The sequence below is a fragment of the Notolepis coatsorum genome (genome assembly GCF_963971535.1).
Source record: "Notolepis coatsorum genome assembly, chromosome: 1".
Lineage (NCBI taxonomy): Eukaryota > Metazoa > Chordata > Actinopteri > Aulopiformes > Paralepididae > Notolepis > Notolepis coatsorum.
In genome coordinates, this window is record NC_140165.1 from 1,644,471 (window position 1) to 1,666,210 (window position 21,740).

General features: G+C 46.7%; 1 protein-coding gene across 1 annotated transcript in view; it reads right to left on the bottom strand.

Moving 5' to 3' along the window:
• Positions 1-3,281: 3,281 nt before the first annotated feature.
• LOC311240557 (uncharacterized protein) overlaps positions 3,282-21,740 on the bottom strand; it is a gene marked incomplete at its 5' end in the record, with an annotated part of 59,473 nt that continues 41,014 nt past the window's right edge. Inside the window, 6 exon segments of the mRNA XM_084329134.1 lie at positions 3,282-6,948; positions 6,950-8,961; positions 10,037-10,173; positions 14,649-14,769; positions 17,764-17,862; positions 19,889-19,999. Of these exon segments, the coding sequence (XP_084185260.1) occupies positions 6,135-6,948; positions 6,950-8,961; positions 10,037-10,173; positions 14,649-14,769; positions 17,764-17,862; positions 19,889-19,999 (3,294 nt within the window). The 3' untranslated portion in view covers positions 3,282-6,134.

The window sequence follows — 21,740 nt, forward strand, 5'->3', positions numbered from 1 at the left end:
AACTTGAACATTTGGGATTGGAGGATCTAAAAAAGAATAAAAATTATACCAGTTTTATCAACACGTTTACTCGAGTTTTGACGTTTTACTGTTGTAGGCCTTCAATTGTGACAGTAAACAAAAGGCGTTGCTAGGTTACCGGTTCACTGCCGAAAGGTCTTCGGCAGCCAATGGGAATGTTCGCTTAACCCTGTAAACAAGATTACAAACATCACAAAACAAACTGGTCAGACTTCTACTTGCCCTTACCCCTAGAACCCACCTCACCCTTGTCCACTTTGACAACCTAGGATTGCTTAGAGTAGACGACTTGCAATGGGCCTGGTCCACAAGATACACTATACGACTAAGGTACCCATGTACATGTCAAAATACTTCCCAAAGGTCAGTGAATACCACAACCACTACACCAGAGGAAGCTCCACAAATCATGTTAAACCCAGATTCGGCTCAAACAAGGGACTAAACACGTTTCGCAATAATGCCACATCAATGTGGAACGCCCTACCCAAAGCTGTATAGGAATGTGAATCCCTGCCCACATTCAAAACCGCTCTTAAAGAGCACCTACGGGAGGCTGCAATTCGAAACTGGCCACCGTAAATGTCCAAACCACCCCACCCCCTCCTAATAGACAGTCTCCTCCCCACCGCATGTATATATTCTCTCCCACCCACCCACCCACCCCCTCCTAATGTACAGTCCCCTCCCCATCATAATGTATATACTCTGTCAGGATCTATGGGTAACAGTACTGTATATTTGCATATCGTATATGTCACAAATGTAACAGTACTAAATACCTGTATGTCATGTATGTCCCTATGCCATAAATGTCATGTATGTTGTGTATGTCATAAATGTCTATATGAATTGAAAATGGGGGACCCTGATGTAAACAAGACAAACGTTTTTCTCTGGTCTGCATCCCCTTAACAATTGTGTGTATTGAGCCGTACTGTATTGTACCCATTCTGCAATCTGTTAAAGGGGAACTATTTGACTATTTCTTTCACAATTTGGGCACTTTTACACAATTCCTGTGAGTTTATGGAACACCTCTGTAATTATACTTTTTTTTAATTCATTGTTTTGTATTTCTAATCAAGTCCTCAAAAACAGCATTTTTCTACCTCAAGATCTCGAGCGGTTTTGAGGCTGGGCTCCTAAACCACTGTGTGGCCTGGTGGCATCTGGGACATCATCATGCAGCGGAGTCTCTCTGACATCACAAATCATCACATGTTCAGATGACTCAGTTCAGTGAGGGTGAATATTGTGAGAGGAGAATTGGAAGAATGCACCAATATGAGAATTAGAGACATAGATCATATTAATATAAGTCCACATAGCTAGGAAACGATGCTAAACACTGAAAAAGGCCATTTATAAGATAGTTCCCCTTTAAATAAAGTTTTCATTCATTCATCCCTTTCACTACCACATGGTTAACCCTTTCACTGTGTAGTAGTGAAAGGTTAACCTTCTGTAGTGTGGTAGTGAAAGGGTTAACCTTCTGTAGTGTGGTAGTGAAAGGTTAACCTTCTGTAGTGTGGTAGTGAAAGGGTTAACCTTCTGTAGTGTGGTAGTGAAAGGGTTAACCTTCTGTAGTGTGGTAGTGAAAGGGTTAACCTTCTGTAGTGTGGTAGTGAAAGGTTAACCTTCTGTAGTGTGGTAGTGAAAGGTTAACCTTCTGTAGTGTGGTAGTGAAAGGGTTAACCTTCTGTAGGTGTGGTAGTGAAAGGGTTAACCTTCTGTAGTGTGGTAGTGAAAGGGTTAACCTTCTGTAGGTGTGGTAGTGAAAGGGTTAACACGAGTTCTGAACCGACTGTGGTGTAACGGCAAACTCGCGTCAGGAAAACGTGAGCGTCTTTTGACTAAATTTGTTTATAAAAAAAAAAAAAAAAGACACAAGAGACATGTTGGAAGTCTGGTTTCAACATTTATATTGTAATCTTCAGTTTATATGCAAGAGGACACGTCGAGTCTGTATCTCCACACTCACACCTTTCTTCATTTCATTTCATTTACCCACCCACCCCCCCCCCCCCTCCCCACACAAAATGCAGAATCAGCACATTAATAACTTACATACTGTACTGTAGCCGACTGTCTGTAAAAAGGACAATGATATCGAGTCGTATGAAAAGCTGCCTCCGCAGCACTCTGGGTCAGAGGTCAAGCCGAGGTCAGAGGTCAAGCCGAGGAGCCTCGTACTGAAGCCTCTGCGTGTTGATAATAATAATAACGCCATCTGTTCTGAATGCTACCATCTAAGCCACTTGAAAAAAAGAAAAAAATAGCAGTGTGATTTCAACTTTGAGCCGTCGAGCTCGACCACGTTTTAAGACCAGTTTTTTTTTCTTTTCTTTTTAACAATCCATGATAATATAATGACATGATAATAATGTCATTCAAACACCAGGAGGTCACGTTGGGGTCATGAGATGGGGATCACTGATGCTGGAAGGTACAGCGATTAGCACCCTTAAAAATAAAAAAAAATTTAAGAAAATGAAGGCATTACTGCGAGAGAAACATAATAAAAAAAAAAAAAAGGTTAAGAAACGGTCACGATCCACCAGACGTGGCTTTTTAACGTCCTCTGTTCCGGTCCTACGGCACCTTAGGAGACAAACGGGAAACAAGCGGGTGACGGGACACGGCAGGCAGAGACACACACACACACACACACACACACACACACACTTGAAAGTAACATTCAGTCGGATGATGGCAGGAGGAGGCATTTCACCAATCAAATCCAACCTTCTGTTATTGACAACATCACACAAAAAAAGAAAAAAGTGTATTTCCAACGGCGCCCCCTTGTGGGCGATCGGAATAAGAACACCGGGACATTATGGGTACATTCTACTTCCTGGATCGTGGGACCATGCGACCCCTTAAAAAAAAGGCGACCAATAAGGAAGGGGCAGCAGCTGGAACTGTACAAATATAAACATAAAAGATCAGGTCCGCGATCCAACACACACACACACACACACAGCATGACACACCATCAGAGGCCTCCAGGGGGGGGGTGTCTTCAAACCCTTTAACCCTTTCACTGCCGGACTACAAAACTGTTAACCCTTTCACTGCCACACGACAGCAGGTTAACCCTTTCACTGCCACACTACAGAAGGTTAACCCTTCACTACCACACTACAGAAGGTTAACCCTTTCACTACCGGTAGTGAAAGGTTAACCGTCTGTAGTGTGGTAGTGAAAGGGTTAACCTTCTGTAGGGTGATAGTGAAAGGGTTAACCTTCTGTAGTGTGGTTGTGAAAGGGTTAACCCTTTGGTAGTGAAAGGGTTAAGACTAGGGATGTCCGATATTATCGGCCGATATTGGCATTAAAATGTAATATCGGAAATTACCGGTATCGCTTAAATATATATATATATATATTCTTTTTACATTTATTTAACCTTTATTTACCCAGGCAAGCAAGTAAGAACAAATTCTTAATTTATCTATTGTCAAAAGTATGCATAATGTTGTGTTAATTTCGCGACAAGAGATATGTAATGTTAATTACCTGAAATTATTCAGTTTTTTGGGGGGGGGGGACCCTGCATATATCGGTATCGGTTGATATCGGTGTATCGGAAATTAAGAGTTGGACAATATCGGTATATCGGATATGGGAAAGAAAAAAAATAGCCAATATCGAACATCCCTAGTTAAGACCTAATGGGAGTTCTGGAGCTCCTGAACTGAAGAAAAGAAGAAAAGACCCCTCACACCTCAGAGGGTTGGAGCACTGTCATAATGCCGACACAAAACACGAGAGGTTTTCGTGACCCATAGTTTAAGAAAGATAAGTCTGGATCATTCTCAACGTCCACTATAACAAACAACAAACATTTTCTTTTGCATTAAGTTTAAAAAAAAAAGAGAAAACTTGTTTTTTTTTCTTCCAGTTTCACAGGCCAGACTCTCTCTCTCTCTCTCTCTCTCTCTCTCTCTCTCTCTAATTCATGGTGAAATATAAGGCTTTCCTTCTGACTTGCATCTTAGGCCTCCTTCTGATTTGACTAAGTAACTGATTACAACGCCTTGGCCTCGATTTTTAAACATCCTTTTCTTTCGTCGTCACTAAAATCGGCTTCTTGTTCATTCAAATGTTTTATTTCCCCCCAGCACTTTCATTACATTAACGCCCTGAAACTTTCATTACAATGTGAAACTTTCATTACATTAACGCCCTGAAACTTTCATTACATTAATGTGAAACTTTCATTACATTAACGCCCTGAAACGTTCATTACATTAATGTGAAACTTTCATTACATTAACGCCCTGAAACTTTCATTACATTAACTTGATGCCCTGAAACTTTCATTACATTAATGGCCTGAAACTTTCATTACATTAATGCCCTGAAACTTTCATTACATTAACGCCCTGAAACTTTCATTACATTAACCTGAAACTTTCATTACGTTAACGCCCTGAAACTTTCATTACATTAATGCCCTGAAACTTTCATTACATTAACTTGATGCCCTGAAACTTTCATTACATTAATGCCCTGAAACTTTCATTACATTAACGCCCTGAAACATTTCATTACATTAACCTGAAACTTTCATTACATCAACGGCCTGAAACTTTCATTACATTAACGCCTTGAAACTTTCATTACACTAACGGCCTGAAACTTTCATTACATTACCGCCCTGAAACTTTCATTACATTACCGCCCTGAAACTTTCATTACACTAACGGCCTGAAACTTTCATTACATCAACGGCCTGAAACTTTCATTACATCAACGGCCTGAAACTTTCATTACATCAACGGCCTGAAACTTTCATTACATCAACGGCCTGAAACTTTCATTACATTAACGCCCTGAAACGTTCATTACATCAACGCCCTGAAACTTTCATCAACGGCCTGAAACTTTCATTACATCAACGGCCTGAAAATTTCATCAACGGCCTGAAACTTTCATTACATCAACGGCCTGAAACTTTCATCAACGGCCTGAAACTTTCATTACATCAACGGCCTGAAACTTTCATCAACGGCCTGAAACTTTCATTACATCAACGCCCTGAAACTTTCATTACATCAACGCCCTGAAACTTTCATCAACGGCCTGAAACTTTCATTACATCAACGGCCTGAAACTTTCATCAACGGCCTGAAACTTTCATTACATCAACGCCCTGAAACTTTCATCAACGGCCTGAAACTTTCATTACATCAACGGCCTGAAACTTTCATCAACGGCCTGAAACTTTCAATACATAAACGCCCTGAAACTTTCATTACATCAACGGCCTGAAACTTTCATTACACTAACGGCCTGAAACTTTCATTACATCAACGGCCTGAAACTTTCATTACATTAACGGCCTGAAACTTTCATTATATTAACGGCCTGAAACTTTCATTACATCAACGCCCTGAAACTTTCATTACACTAACGTGACGGCCTGAAAATCAGATCCACTCTCGTTCTCCTTCCTTCCTTTCCTTACTCCTCACCAACTATTAAAAGACGCAATTATAAAATAAGAAAAATCCTTTCATGTCATTAAATAATTTCATATAAAATCTAAACTAAACGATCCCTGTTCCACAAAGGCCTTCTTACACGTTTAACTACATCACACCAAATACACACACGATGCCCGCGCACGCTCCCACACACACACACACGGGTACACACTGGGTGCACACACGCTCGGGCACACGCACATACTCATACCCCCACACACACACACACACACAAACACACGTGCGCGCGCAAAACAAAAAGAGCTCGGTGTCATACAGCTGGTCTCCACCGGGGGGCCATGCAGTACCAATCCTGAAGAGTCTTCTCACGGATTCATTTCTCTCGCTCTCTCGCTCTCTTTTTGTGTTTTTTTCTTCTGCTTTCTGGAACACGTGGCACAAACATTATGGCAAAGAAGAGAAGCAGACGACGATGGGTGGTGGTCCTGGCGTTCTGTATATACTGTACACACACACCGGGTCAGGTCCGCGCTCGCCACCGCCAAGAATCCGGTTCCTCTCCCTGACTGTCTGTCTCTCTCTCTCTCTCTCTCCCCCCAGCGGGGGTTCACTTCAGTATCCATTAGTGTCTCTCTCCCTCCCTCTCTCTCTCTCTCAACACTCCCCGGTCAGTTTGGTGGTGTCCCCCCGCTTGGGCGGGGCGGGCGGGGGTCCCCGCCGTAGCGTTGCATAGCCTGAGATGTTCCCGGACATGTAGCCCCCTCCTCCCCCGTTGCCGTTGCCGGCCTGGTCCAGGAGCAGCTCCGGGGGCGGAGGCGGCAGCAGTGCCATGTCGTCCATGGTGCAGGTGCCCCCCCCCGCGGCCGGCTCCAGCTTGCCCCCCGACAGACGGTTGGAGGGCAGCGAGCCCTGGCGCCCCACCGACTTGCGCTTCAGAGTCCGGTGGAGGTCGTCCAGGAAGTTGTGCCCCCCCCCTCCTCCTCCTCCTCCTCCCCCCTGGGGGCTGCTCTTGGGGGACGTGGGCGGGGGGGCGTGGCGCTGGGCCGGCGGCGGCGAGAGGGGGGGTTCGGGGGGGGCCCCGCCTCCTCCGTTCCCTCCCCCCCGGCGCACCAGCGTGGGGGGCGGAGTCTTCTTCAGCGAGCTCTTCCCCCAGGAGGCGTTGTTGACGAGCGAGGCGGGCGGGGGAGGGGGCGGGGCCTGAGGCTGGGGGTTGACCACCGCCACCCGAGGAGGCGGTCCGTGGGCGTCGCCGCCGCCGCCGGGGGGGGGAGGAGGAGGGGGAGGGGGGAAGAGCTCCGAGGCCGGCGGGGGAGGGGGGAAGTAGGCACCACACTCCGCGGGGGGCGGGGGCGGGGGGGAGGGGAAGCCGGCCTGCTGCCTCACGTGGCCCTGCAGGGCCGGAGGCAGGTGGGCCAGGTTCAGCTTGCCCGGTTTGGGGGGCGCGGGGGGCCCGGCGGCGGGGGGGGGGCGGCTCCTTGGAGGGGGAGGAGGAGGGGCAGGGAGAGGGGGGGGGAGCGGGGCCGACGCCCTGAGAGCCGAACTTGAGCCGGAAGTTCTCCCTGCACTCCTGGTAGGAGGCGGAGGAGTCGTCCCTGATGCTGGAGTTCCTCTGGGGAGTGGGAGGCGGCCTCTTGCCCCCCCAGCCGGAGGAGGAGGCGGAGCCGGAGGAGGAGCTAGAGGGGGACCTCTTCATGGGCGAGCCCATGCTTCCAGGGGGGAGAGGGGGAGGAGGCGGGGTGGGGCCCGTGACGGGGGCGTGAGGTGGGGGTGGAGAAGGAGGAGGAGGAGGAGGGGGAGCCGCGGTGGGGAAGCCGATGCCGCTGTCGGGAGGAGGAGGGGGGAAGTCGGGAGACTGGAGCTGCTGCCCACCCCCCCCGGGCTGCCACTTTGGTTTGGCCTTCACCGCGGGGGGGGAGAGGGGCGCCTTGGGGCTCTCCATGTGATTGGCCGCCTGGGACAAGGCCCCCGGGAACTGACTGGCCATCTGTTTGACTAAGGAGGTGGTGGGCGGGGCTCCGGCGGGAGAAGCGTGCGGCGGCTTGGACAGGCTGTGCTGCTTGGGTAGAGTGGGCGGAGGGGCGTGGCCCGTCTGAGGGGGGGGGGCGTGGCCCGCCGTCTGCAGGCTGAACTGCTTCTTCAGCGGGGCGGGCGGGGGAGGGGGCGGGGGCGGAGCCAAGGCGGCGGGGGGCGGAGCCGGGGGGAAGGGGGCGACGGGGGACACGGGCTTCGGGGCGGTCTGGGGAAGGAACCCGGGGGTGAAGGTCTTGGGGGGCGCGGGCGGAGGGGGGAACTGAGGCTGCTGCGGGGGAGGGGGAGGGGGCGGGGCGGGAGCGGGGGGCGGGGCGTCGTCCAGCCCGCTGGGCGACAGCAGGTCCCGGGGCGGGCTGGGGAACCTCTGCTGCTTCGGCGCCGGGCCGTTGGGCTGGAAGAGGGCCGACGTGGGCGCCGACGTGGGCGCCGAGACGGGCGGCGGGGGAGGGGGAGGGGGGAAGAAGGCCACTCCGTTGGTTTGAGGAGGGGGAGGGGGAGGGGGGGGAGGCCCGGCGAAGTGGTGGCCCCCCGGGGGGCCCGGCCTCAACACGGCCATGGCGGACCCGGGAGCCGGCATGGAGGGGGGCGGGGGGGGAGGAGGCGGCGGCGGGACGTGATTGGCCTGGGTCTTGGCGGGAGGCGGGGGAGTCGGGGCCGGGGGGGGCAGGACCTGCTGGGCCGGTGGCTTGTAGTAGGCGGAGCCGGCGTTCTGGTTGTGCAGCCTGTTGATGGTGCTGAACTTGTACATGTGGGTGGGGGCCGGCGAGTGGTGGGACACACTGTGGACCGGGGGGGGAGGGGGAGGAGGAGGAGGGGGAGGGGGGGGAGGCGGAGGGGAGGGCTGCTGCTGTGGGGGCATGTGGGTGTAGCTGCTACGGGTCTGTGGAGACTGCTGCTGCTGAGGTGCATGGAGGGGGGACAGGGGTGGTAGATGGGGGGATAGGGGTGGTAGATGGGGGGACAGGGGTGGTAGATGGGGGGATAGGGGTGGTAGATGGGGGGATAGGGGTGGTAGATGGGGGGATAGGGGTGCCACGTGTTGAGGCGGTGGAGGCTGGGGGTGCTGGTACTGGGACTGGGGTGGGTGCTGATACTGGGGGTGCTGGGGTGGGTGGTGATACTGGGGGTGCTGGGGTGGGTGCTGATACTGGGGGTGCTGGGGATGGCCTTGGGGCTGGTGATGTGTCTGGGGTTGTGGTTGGTGGGGATGGGGTTGTGGTTGAGCCTGAGGCTGTGGTTGTGGTTGAGGCTGTGGTTGTGGTTGAGCCTGAGGCTGTGGTTGGTGGGGATGGGGTTGTGGTTGAGCCTGTGGTTGTGGTTGGTGGGGATGTGGTTGAGCCTGAGGCTGAGGAGGGGGTGTCGGGGCGGGGTGCTCGGCTGAATGCTGGCTGTGATGGCGGTGGCTGTGAGACGCGTGGGGCAGGGTGGACCCTCTGGAAGCTTCCCTCATCTGTCAGGAGGGAGGGACACAAGAGGAGAGATGAGACGGGCTGCCGGGGATGTGGGCAACATTACAGATCCAGTATGCATCATTAATCATCTATCTGCGTCAAAAGTACATTTTCCAAAGGCAAATTACCATAGAAGAAATCAAATTGGCTATCAAGTCAATGCAGTCTGGTAAATCACCCGGTCCAGATGGCTTTCCGGTGGAATTTTTTAAGGTATTCAGTGACAAACTGTCTCCGCTCTTGCTGGATATGTACTCGGAATCCTTCGACTCCAAGTGCCTGCCTCCTACTCTCCAGCAAGCGACAATTTCACTTCTTTTAAAATCGAATAAAGACCTGTTGCAATGTTTACCGCCCAATATCACTTTTGAATGTCGACTGTAAAATACCATCGAAAACTCTAGCTCTCAGATTAGAACATGTGTTGCCTTCTATGATATCTCCGGATCAGACAGGATTTGTAAAGGGCAGACAGGGCTTCTTTAATTTGCGTAGGCTGTTTAATATTTTATATACCCCTTCATCTTCGATACCTGAGATTGCTCGGTCACTCGATGCCGAAAAGGCGTTCGATAGGGTGGAGTGGGATTATTTGTTTTATACTTTTGGAAAATTTGGTCTAGGTGAAACTTACATTTCGTGGGTAAGGCTCCTGTATAACTCGTCCATGGCTCGTGTCAAGACAAATGATGTATACTCCCCCTATTTTCCACTTAATCGCGGAACTAGACAGGGGTGCCCACTATCCCCTCTCCTGTTCGCGATTTCTATAGAACCTTTAGCTATGAAGTTGCGAACGGAGGACAGGATCAGGGGAATTCATAGGGCTGGCCAAGAACACAAATGATCCCTCTATGCCGACGACCTGTTACTTCATATATCTGACCCCTTGGAATCGCTTCCCCATGCTCTTTTCAGAGATTTCGGCTGTATCTCTGGATATACATTGAATATGCACAAAAGTGAGTTGTTGGCCGTTAACAGTAAAACTAAGGAGGTCTCATTTGAGGCCTCTCAATTTAAGGTTGTAGTGGATCATCCAACTTATCTGGGCATCAATGTCTGGCAGCCTACCTTGGTGTTTTCCTCCATCTGCGTGCCTCTCTTCCAGGCCTCGGAGAAGATGGAGCTGACCACGCTCTGGGAGCGTCCGTGAGAGGAGCCGCTGTCCACGCCGCTGTCCGACTGGCCGGAGTGGTTAGACTGGGACTCTGGGGGAGAAACACAGAGTGGTTAGACTGGGACTCTGGGGGAGAAACACGGAGTGGTTAGACTGGGACTCTGGGGGAGAAACACAGAGTGGTTAGACTGGGACTCTGGGGGAGAAACACAGAGTGGTTAGACTGGGACTCTGGGGGAGAAACACAGAGTGGTTAGACTGGGACTCTGGGGGAGAAACACAGAGTGGTTAGACTGGGACTCTGGGGGAGAAACACAGAGTGGTTAGACTGGGACTCTGGGGGAGAAACACAGAGTGGTTAGACTGGGACTCTGGGGGAGAAACACAGAGTGGTTAGACTGGGACTCTGGGGGAGAAACACAGAGTGGTTAGACTGGGACTCTGGGGGAGAAACACAGAGTGGTTAGACTGGGACTCTGGGGGAGAAACACAGAGTGGTTAGACTGGGACTCTGGGGGAGAAACACAGAGTGGTTAGACTGGGACTCTGGGGGAGAAACACGGAGTGGTTAGACTGGGACTCTGGGGAGAAACACAGAGTGGTTAGACTGGGACTCTGGGGAGAAACACAGAGTGGTTAGACTGGGACTCTGGGGGAGAAACACGGAGTGGTTAGACTGGGACTCTGGGGGAGAAACACAGAGTGGTTAGACTGGGACTCTGGGGGAGAAACACAGAGTGGTTAGACTGGGACTCTGGGGGAGAAACACAGAGTGGTTAGACTGGGACTCTGGGGGAGAAACACGTGCAAAAAGACAGTGTGCAGTTGGTAAAGAGTAGTACCTTTTGAGCATATTAAGGTGAGACGGTACCCCCTAATAGGCAAAACAAATATTTTTTATAGATATATCACTATGAAACTTTCCCAGTTTGTTATGTACATAAAATGGAGAAAAAATGTATTGCACGTTTTCTGAATTGTATGTGTTGTGTATGTGAGAAAGCGTTTGACAGAGTGGAATGGAGGTACCTGTTCCATACACTTGAGAAATTCGGTTTGGGCCCGGGCTTTATTTCATGGATAAAACTCCTATACTCGTCCCCGGTGGCCTCGGTTAATGTGAATGGTACCAAGTCGGGCCAGTTTGCGCTTTATCGCGGCACCCGTCAAGGATGCCTGCTTTCTCCCTTGCTCTACGCGCTCGCCGCAGAACCTTTAGCCATATGGCTTCGCAGTGAGGACAGATTCGAGGGGATTGAGAGGTTCGGCCTGGTTCATAAACTCTCATTGTATGCCGACGATCTCCTACTTTATGTCTCCAATCCGTCATCGTCCATCCCTGTTATCCTGGATATTCTAGAACAACATAGGCAGCTCTCTGGGTACAAACTTAATCTCCAGAAAAGTGAATATTTACCTGTTAATGCATCTGCGGAACGGCTTCCTCAATCGCTTTTCCCTTTAAAAGGGCCACGGAAGGATTCACATATCTAGGGATTTTTATGGCCAAATCACCGACGGAGCTCTTCGCAAAAAATTTCCATCCTCTGCTAGATCGCTTTAAGTTAGATCTGACGAGATGGTCCTCTCTCCCCCTCTCGCTTCTGGGAAGGGTTAACCTGATAAAGATGGTGGTCTTACCCCGATTTTTATACGCTTTTCAGCATATACCAATATTTATTAATAAAGCCTTTTTCACTTCGATTGATCAACTTATAGGTTCATTCCTGTGGGGTAACAAAAGAGCACGTATTAAGAGGACGATCATGCAACTTCCCAAATCGGAAGGGGGTTTGGCTTTGCCCAATCTTCGCTATTACTACTGGGCATGTAATATAAACAAACTCCTTTACTGGAGGACCAGGAGGGAGGAAGAAGACCAACCCCAATGGGCTCGGATGGAAGTCTCCTCTTCAAAGTACTCACTCTGGTCTGTGGCAACATCCCAATTACCCATTTCAATCCCTATTAAACAGGTGGCTCGGAATGGCGGCTACATGGCGTAGTGGGCAAGGCGCTCGCCACGAATGACGGAGACGCTGGGCTTGCCTGTTCGAGCCCAGCGCTCCACATTGCTTTCAGTTTAGCTGGTCGTTCATACTAATACACATTGGCCGTATTAGGGGGTGGGAAACTGATGGGTGGGGATCGGGCGTTGTGGACAGCGACTCCTACAGGTCGGTTGGTGCGCCTGCGCAGTAGAATCAGGAAGTGTCGGGGGCAGCGTGAGCCTCCCACGCGTTACTCCTCGCCACTGAGAGATCGAGCTGCGCAGGTGAAAAGATGCGACTGCTGTTACCTCAAGTACCGGAGGGGACTTGTGCTATGTATGACTTAGTCCACATTGCAGCCGGCTTGTGGGAGGCAAGAAACAGCGTTCGTGACAGGGGAGGGTTGAATTGGATGATACGAAATTGGGATGGGAGAAAATATAGAAAAATGGGAGAAAAAGTGGATAAAAAAAAAAAACAGGTGGCTCGGAACCAAATTGTAACGGATACTTTGAAAATCTGGAATCAGTTTAGGAAACAATTTGGCCTACACGCTCCGTCTGGGCTAGCTCCAATCTCTCGCAATCACCTATTCCTACCGTCCTGTTCTGATCCGGTATTCAGAAGCTGGGCGAACAAAGGTTTGCTAACCATTAATGACCTCTAATCCGGAGGTGTGTTCTCCTTGTTTTCAGAATTATCAAAAAAATTTGGTCTCCCAAATTCCCACCATTTCTGTTTTTTTCAGATCAGACATTTTGTTCAGAACCAATTCCCACAATTCCCTGGCCGTCCTCCAGACTCTAGGACTGACCCTCTCCTATCGCTCGGTACCGGGCGGAAAGGGCTCGTATCAATTATATATGATAAAATATTTTGGATGAACCCAACTTGCTTAGACTCCCTGAAAGCCAAATGGGACGAAGATCTGGGAATTATCATTACAGATGAACAATGGGATCATATATTAGACCTTGTACACACCTCCTCTATATGTGCAAGACACAGTTTGCTGCAGTGTAGGATCCTGCATAGGGTTCATTACACCAATGCGAGGTTAGCAAAGATATACCCGGATAGAACGGATGCGTGTAATAGATGTAAACAATCTCCAGCCGATTATATGCACATGTTCTGGACGTGCCCCAAACTCACAGAGTTTTGGACTGCAATATTTGATACACTGAGTAGGGTCCTGGGTGTGACGTTGGACCCTGATCCACTCACTGCCTTTTTCGGTATCCCGAATACCCCTTCGACGCATCTAGGGCTGCAAAACGAGTTGTGGCGTTCACTACCCTCCTCGCTAGGAGACTTATTCTCTTTAAGTGGATACACCCTTCCCCACCCACTCACAACAGATGGATACATGAGATACTACATTGCATTAGGCTTGAACTAATCAGATTCTCCCTAAAGGGCTCCCTTGAAACATTCCATGTGACCTGGCAACCATTTCTGCAACACATCGATACCCTGACTATCAATGAAGAGACTTAGAAAGGATAGAGCTTTACACCTCTAACTGCACTTCCTTATCTTTTATTATTATTTTATTCCTATTTTCCAATGTCCCCCCCCCCCCCCCCCCTTCCCTGTCCTGGTATGTATGGGTGTGAATGAGACCCCGGGGGGGTGGGTGGGTAACTGGGGGAGGGAGAGGGGAACGAGGGACACAGCTGCAGAAGATCAAACTATTCAAGAATTACCACAACACTATAAGTAGGGGTAGGGGAAGGAGTGACATAATATCATTGATGACTTTCTTCCACAGCCACATCCGTGCTAGAGAGTTTTTCTTTGTGTTTTTAGTTTTTTCTTTATCTCTTTTTATCTAAAATAATTGTGCACAATGCAGATGGGTCTGATTGATATTGTTTTTGTTTTTTGTTTTTTGTTTTTCTTTCCCAGCAACATCTATGCTATGTGTTTGTATATTTTGCAGAAGTGTTTGTCAACAACCTCGGTGTGGGGGGGTGGGGTGGGAATGAGGGAGGGGAAGGGGAAATGAGGGGGGGAAAAAGAAAAAAGATGGAAAATGTACAATACCTATAACTGTAAATGTTCAATATGTTTTTCCTGCAATAAAGAAAAAAAAAGAAAAAAAAAACCTGGCTATGAATGATATATCAACAAACCCTTCTGTAATTAGAAGCAGGATATGGATGGGAAGAAATGTGGAAAAGTTTGGTGTTATGTTTGGTACTATGTTCTTTCTTTCTTTGAGTTCCAAGACTTTGTGGGTAAAAGTAAAATAAATGCATTAAAAACTTGTTCTTGAGAAAACTCCCTCAAAGTTCTGTATTGTAATTGTGATCCATGGACACAATCAAGATACAATTATGTAAAAATAAACACTAAATGTGTGTTATTGACGTTTTATTGTCACTAGTTTACATAGAAGACATGTTTAGGAAGCAAAATATAACAAAATCTCAATATCGTCGAGAGAGAGAAAAAAAAGCAAAAAGGACGATTTTGGGGGTACCGTCTCGCCTTAACAACTAGAGGAGGAAGAGGAAGAGGAAGATACCGTGGGGTGGTAAACAGCTGGTTCTACCCGTGTTAACCTCACCGGGGATGCTGGCCGAGCTGGAGCCTGAGCGGATGCTGGCGGTGGAGAGAGAGGACCAGTCGTACGCCGCCTCCGACCTCTTCATGGCCTCCTGGTAGTTCCCGTACAGCTGCTTCCCGTACTACACACAACACACACACACACACACACACACACACACACACACACACACGTGATGCATTTAACTACGTGCACATACAAGGGACATGAGACATTGTAATTGCATTAGGGCTGACCTTCGATATTTTTTTTTGGAATTCGAAGCTTCGGGCCGAGATTCGATTTTAATTCAAAGCTTCGAGATAATATTTTTTTTAAAGATTTAAAAAAATAAAAATAAATCTTTTTTTTAATGTTGTGGGACTTGTACAGCACTTTGTTCAACTTTGTCAGTGCTGTAAAGTTTAAACCTTTTAAAATCTTAGACAAACGAAACACTTTGCTTCCATGAAATATTGTAAGCAGTCATTTGAGGCTTTATAAAAGCAGCACAATGAACACAAATCTGTCAGTGCCGAGTCCGACCCCATCTTAAATAACAAACAGCATTGCTTGTTGTAATTAACAAAGAGAGGCAGAGTAGATTTTGGACCAAAAAAAAAAAGTCATATTTTCTTTTTTTTTTTACATAATCGAATTTTATTTTCATATTCGAATCCCATGCCCATCGAACGAAGCTTCGAAGTATTTAAGACAGCCCTAGATTGCATACACCATAACTAGACAGACAACATAACTAGACACCTGTCCCCGACTTTGATTGACCAACATTTGCCGGTAGTCGACTGGTCCCCCCCTAATGCATCATTCCATTTGGGCTGTGGGGGGCAGGGCTTAATGTCTGAAGGAGTCGACTGAAGGCTTCTTGTTCTCTGCAAAAGCATGCAATTGGTCCACTGATGGATACATCTTGATATTTGCCTGTTTTCGTAGGCAGTTAGCCTCTGGTATGCACGCCATTAGTGTTAGCCACGCTTCTAGGCCTCTTTGCTTTTGGAAAGAATGTAAATAAATGCATATATATAATATATTTTTTTAATTTGAATTTTTGCATTCGACTAAGAGGTTGGCAGTCGACTACGGCTCCTTTCGATCCATTCGTCGACTATTCGACTAGTCGAGGTCAGCCCTACTAGACAGACACCATAACTAGACAACATAACTAGACAGTAACGATGCATCGAAATGCATCGATCCTAATGTGACGATTCAACTGCATCGATTTGAAAATGTTAGAATCGATTAGAATCGAAATAAAAATTAAAAATAATGATTTATTTTCTTTTTTTCTTTTTTTTTATTGACCTATAGTCCATTCATGCTGAGTGAATCAGTTCCCCCAGCCACATTTGTGTATTCAACATTTTTGGGGGAATTAACTAATAGAAAATTAATCGAATCGTGGTCAAATGAAGAGATTTCATGATGCATTGAATCGTTGCCTGAAGAATCGTAATCAAATTTAATCGCTGTGAGGTCGCATCGTTACACCCCCTACTAGACAGACAACATAACTAGACAGATATCATGGTAACATACAACATAACTAGACAGATATCATGGTAACATACAACATAACTAGACAGATATCATGGTAACATACAACATAACTAGACACAGGGAACAAACTTAATTTTTTGACTTACCAGCCATTTGGCTGGTAGGTTTTAAAAACTACCAGCCATCCAGATTTTTTACCAGCCAAAAATTATAAATAGCTTTTTAGTATATCGCCATGTGTTATTATTACTATATAATACTCTCGTATGCTATTTTCAATTAATATCATAAACAACATAAGGAATATTAGCATAATTTTGAGTGGACTGAAGGAATGAGTCAGCGTTAATAGTTTTAAATGCAAATAATTTATTGCGAATTTATTTACAATATGGAAGCAAAAGAATTAAAGAACATATTAAAACAACTTCAAACAAGATAAACAAATCCATACTTGCCACCTACAAGGCAACAAGGGATGTTAGCTGAGTCTGTAATGCATCCAGCCTTGTATGGAATAATAATATAATAATAGATAATAATAATAATACCGTCCACCCCTAATATAATATAATAATAATCTGGTCAGCAGCCTCCACTGATGTAGCGTGATTCAAACCCCCTCAATGTGCAGTTTCTAGTTAATCAGTTAGTCAGTTACGCAGCCTCCACTGATGTACAGTGACGAGTGAATCTGGTAGTTGGTTTATGACGTTACGAGTTAATCAGTCAGCAGCCTCCACTGATGTTATGACGTTACAAACGCGAAATAACATTATACATTATGCTCCGCGAAATAAAGAGAGCTTATTATTAATCAGTCAGCAGCCTCCACTGATGTTATGACGTTACAAACGCGAAATCACATTATGCTCCGTGAAATAAAGAGAGCTTATTATTAATCAGTCAGCAGCCTCCACTGATGTTATGACGTTACAAACGCGAAATAACCAGGGTACAAAATATGCCTCCACATATTTGGTCAAATCAAATGCAAAATTAAATATCAGAGCACAATCAAAAACACGATTGCAGGTTTTTTTTGTAGGCTAAAGAACGGATGAAGACAGACCTCGTGTGCGTCTCATGTTACAAACTTGATCTCGTGAGCAGAGCGCATCTCATTTACATTTAAAGGTTCATTGTTTGTAAACATTAGAACGGACACGTGAGACGTGACACACACACACACACAGTTTCACTTTCGTTTCAACTCACCACGCCCGCATCCAATAGGGGCCAGCTGCAGCCCCGGAGATTGTTCCAGATTGGGCAACTTTCGCCCGCTCCCACGACATTTCTCCCTCCAGCTGGAGGCTACTCCCCGCATCATATTAATGCCGACGCATGCAGTGGATTTTGTTGGCCGCCAGATGGCGCCCAGGCCTTAATTTATGACGGCCAAACATTAAATCTACAAGCCTGTGGCGGTGGGCGTGTGACTATTTTGTACCCTGACTAGACAGATATCATGGTAACATACAACATAACTAGACAGATATCATGGTAACATACAACATAATTAGACAGATATCATGGTAACATACAACATAACTAGACAGATATCATGGTAACATACAACATAATTAGACAGATAGCTCTATAAAAGGCTCACCTTTGCAATGCGAATCCCGTTCACCCATTGGTGCAGAGTCCTGACGTCATCACAGCTCAGGTACTTTATGTACTGCGACTTCTTCTGAATCTGAGGATGCTGCAGAGAGAGAGGAGAGAGAGACGGTGTTCTCAATGACTCAAAAGTCCTCTAAAAAGGATTTGATAACGGTTTGTTAACAGAGAAAGAGAACCGCCAATGCGGTTTAGAATTTCGATAAAAAAAAAACTAAAAAAAAACTTTAATTCTGCATTGAGATCCTTAACTAATCAACATAACTAGACAGACAACATAACTAGACAGCTTTAAGGTTGTTCAAACGGTTTACGGTGTCTCTGGTAGAGACGATGTCCAATAAGTCCACACTCACCAAGCACCCCAGGTTCACCCTCACCATAGACAACTCCTTGGTTTCCCCCTCCCCCCAGGTCAAGAGTCTGGGTGTCGTCCTCGACAGCACCCCATCATTCCATTCCCACATCAACACCACCATCCGGTCCGCCTACTTCCACCTTCGCAACATCAACCGCCTCCGCCCTTCACTCACTCCCAACAACAGCGCCGCAATCCTGGTCCACTCCCTCGTCACTTCCCGCTTGGATTATTGCAACTCCCTTCTCTTTGGTCTCCCCCACAAACTCCTCCATGAGCTCCAACTGGTCCAGTACGCTGCTGCCCGTATAATCACCAGAACCCCTGTCATCAGTCACCCCCCCCCCCGTTCTACGCCAACTCCACTGGCTTCCCATTAAACACGGCATAGATTACAAGATCCTGACCTCCATGTGTATATGATTACACAAGAAGAGACTCAGTCACTTTTACTTTGCACTTTTGAACTCATCTTGTATCGTATTAAGTGTCAATAATAGATCATTATGTTTGGCACTGTGCTATATCATAATGTGCATGTTATGTTGCATTTCCATGTGTATGTACTTTGCACTCTTTATGCTGCATGTCCTGTGTATGTTGTCTGGCATTTTACGTGTATATATATAATTTGAACTCTTGCACCGTTTGTATTTCATGTGTTTTGGACAGTAAACTACAGATGGAAATTAGCTTCTGCTAAATCTGGTGCAAACATATTTCATGTAACAATGATTAATGTAAATGCACATCGTCTATAAATAAAGTAAAAAAAAAAAAACATTCCCACCCGGTCCCTCAAGTCTGCCTCCTCCATCAACCGCTGTTTTGTTTGTTGTGATGTTTTCTTGCGAGTACTTCAATGTTTGTGGTTTTATATTTTTATTTTACTTTTTTGTGTGTTTGTATTTTTTTATGTTTGGACCCCAGGAAGAGTAGTCTCATTTTGGTGTAGACTAATGGGGATCCACAATAAAACAACAACTACATAAATAAAATGTATTATTATTATTATTATTATTATTATTATTATTATTATTATTATTATAAGATGTGAGGACAGGGCTGTACCTTGAGAGCCAGGCAGTAGTCAGTGGGAGCCTTGTACTTGCTGCGGTAGTCCTGTATTATTATTATTAGGGATGTCCCGATCACATTTTTTTGCTCCCGATCCGATCCTGATCATGTGATTTTGAGTATCTACCGATACCGATCTTTCCCGATCCGATAAAAAAAAATATTATAAATTTTAATTTTTTTTTTCTCCCATCCCAATTTCTCCCATTACATTCACCCTGAATGTTGACATTATCCAGGTGAAAAGTTAACTTCATTCAAGCGAGGCATTGCAACCGGAGTAATCTAAAAACTCCGCCTCCAACCTGCTGCTTCATGAGAGCAATGGCGCCATCGTCTGTAAAAATCAGGTGACTGCAAGTTCTGCAACTAGTGGATGTCCCTCATCCTTGACATAAATCATTTGATGTATAATTAAATCAAAGGAAATGCATTTGTTTTGGCAAAATTCTTCTGCTCTGTGTGACAATAAATAAATGAATGATGATGTGCAATTTAAAACCAAAACTAAGGCCTCAGTATGAGTTTAAGACGTGAACATGGTCATGTTTGTTGAATAATTTAAAAAGAATTCCGATCCCGATCTTCTGAAAATCACGGGATCGAATCGGGACATCCCTAATTATTATTATTATTATTATTATTATTATTATAAGATGTAAGGACAGGGCTGTACCTTGAGAGCCAGGCAGTAGTCAGTGGGAGCCTTGTACTTGCTCCGGTAGTCCTGGCCGTAGTACACGTTGACGTGGTCCAGCTGGAGGAAACACACCAGGTCTCGAGACGCCTGCAGAGACGAGGACACACTTTATAAAATGGAGCCCTCTTCATACTACTACATACATACATACTTACTAGCAGACTGACCAACAGCCTCTATCCACTGGCGGTCAGGCTGCTCAACCATCAACTTGCCGCCCCGCGCCCCCCAACCCCCCAACCCCCCAACCCCCGGTGACATAACTCCCACTTCTACATTACAACAATAACAACAACTGTGAACCGGACTTGCATTGCTGCACTACACACTATATACACTATTCCATCCATTGCAAAGCTGTTTTGCAGTCAGAGCCACTCAGTTCTGGAACATCCTACCCACTGGAATAAGACACTGTGCTACCTACCACACCTTTACAAAAACTCTCGATACCTGGTTATTAACCAATCAAACATGTGATCACTTTTAATCAGTTCATTGTGTATTTTATTATTGCTTTTATTATTATGTTGGATGCTTCTGTTCGTTCTAGGTGTATTGTCGGTCTCATAACATCTTGCCAAAAGGACTACAGTTGCGAATTAGCCAGCTGGCTAAAACTGACACATTTACAGAAATGTTTATCAATGTGTACCATCCTTTAAAAAAAAAAAAAAACTGAAACTGAAACTTCACATGTTGCTGCTTTTTGTACGCATACAAAATCTCTCTCGTATACATTATTATACATTTATGTAGCAGATCACATACTGAAAATTGCATACAATAATTGTATGTAGCATGGATAAATCATACAATAAAGTATGTAGCATGGAGAAATCATCATGATTATTCCTCATGTCACAACTATTCCTCATGTCATGACTATTCCTCATGTCACGACTATTCCTCGTCACAACTATTCCTCATGTCACAACTATTCCTCATGTCACAACTATTCCTCATGTCATAACTATTGCCACGTGAGATGAGGCACATGTTTCTGTGGCCGTTTCTCTAAACAGGAAATACCACTCAGCTTAATCTGGTTCTCATAATCCCGACCATGTTGTTGCTCTCTCTCTCTCTCTCTCTGAGAGAGAGGAGAGAGAGATGAGATGAGAGGAGGAGAAGAGGAGAGAAAAGTGGAGGGGGGAGATGAGAGGAGAAGAGAGGGGAGGAGGAGAGGAGGAGAGGAGAGGAGAGGAGAGGAGAGAAGGAGAGGAGAGGAGAGGAGAGGAGAGGAGAGGAGAGGAGAGGAGAGGAGGAGAGCAGAGGAGAGGAGAGGAGAGGAGAGGAGAGAACAGAGGAGAGGAGAGGACAGGAGAGGAGAGGAGAGAACAGAGGAGAGGAGAGGACAGGAGAGGAGAGGAGAGAACAGAGGAGAGGAGAGGACAGGAGAGGACAGGAGAGGAGAGGAGAGGAGAGGACAGGAGAGGGAGGAGAGGAGAGGAGAGGAGAGGAGAGGAGAGGAGAGGAGGAGAGGAGAGGACAGGAGAGGGAGGAGAGGAGAGGAGAGGAGTGGAGAGGAGAGGAGAGGAGAGGAGAGGAGAGCAGAGGAGAGGAGAGGAGAGGAGAGGAGAGGAGAGGAGAGGAGAGGAGAGGAGAGGAGAGAACAGAGGAGAGGAGAGGAGAGAACAGAGGAGAGGAGAGGAGAGGAGAGGAGAGGAGAGGAGAGGTGTGAGCGTGTGGAACTGTGTGAGTGTGAAGCAGGGCGTTGCTGAATAAGAGCCTCCGTGCTCAGAGAACCTACCTGCTAAATAAAAGGTAAAATAAATAAATACTAAGTATTGGGAACTACGACCTTGGCTTTGCCCTTGGGCACTAG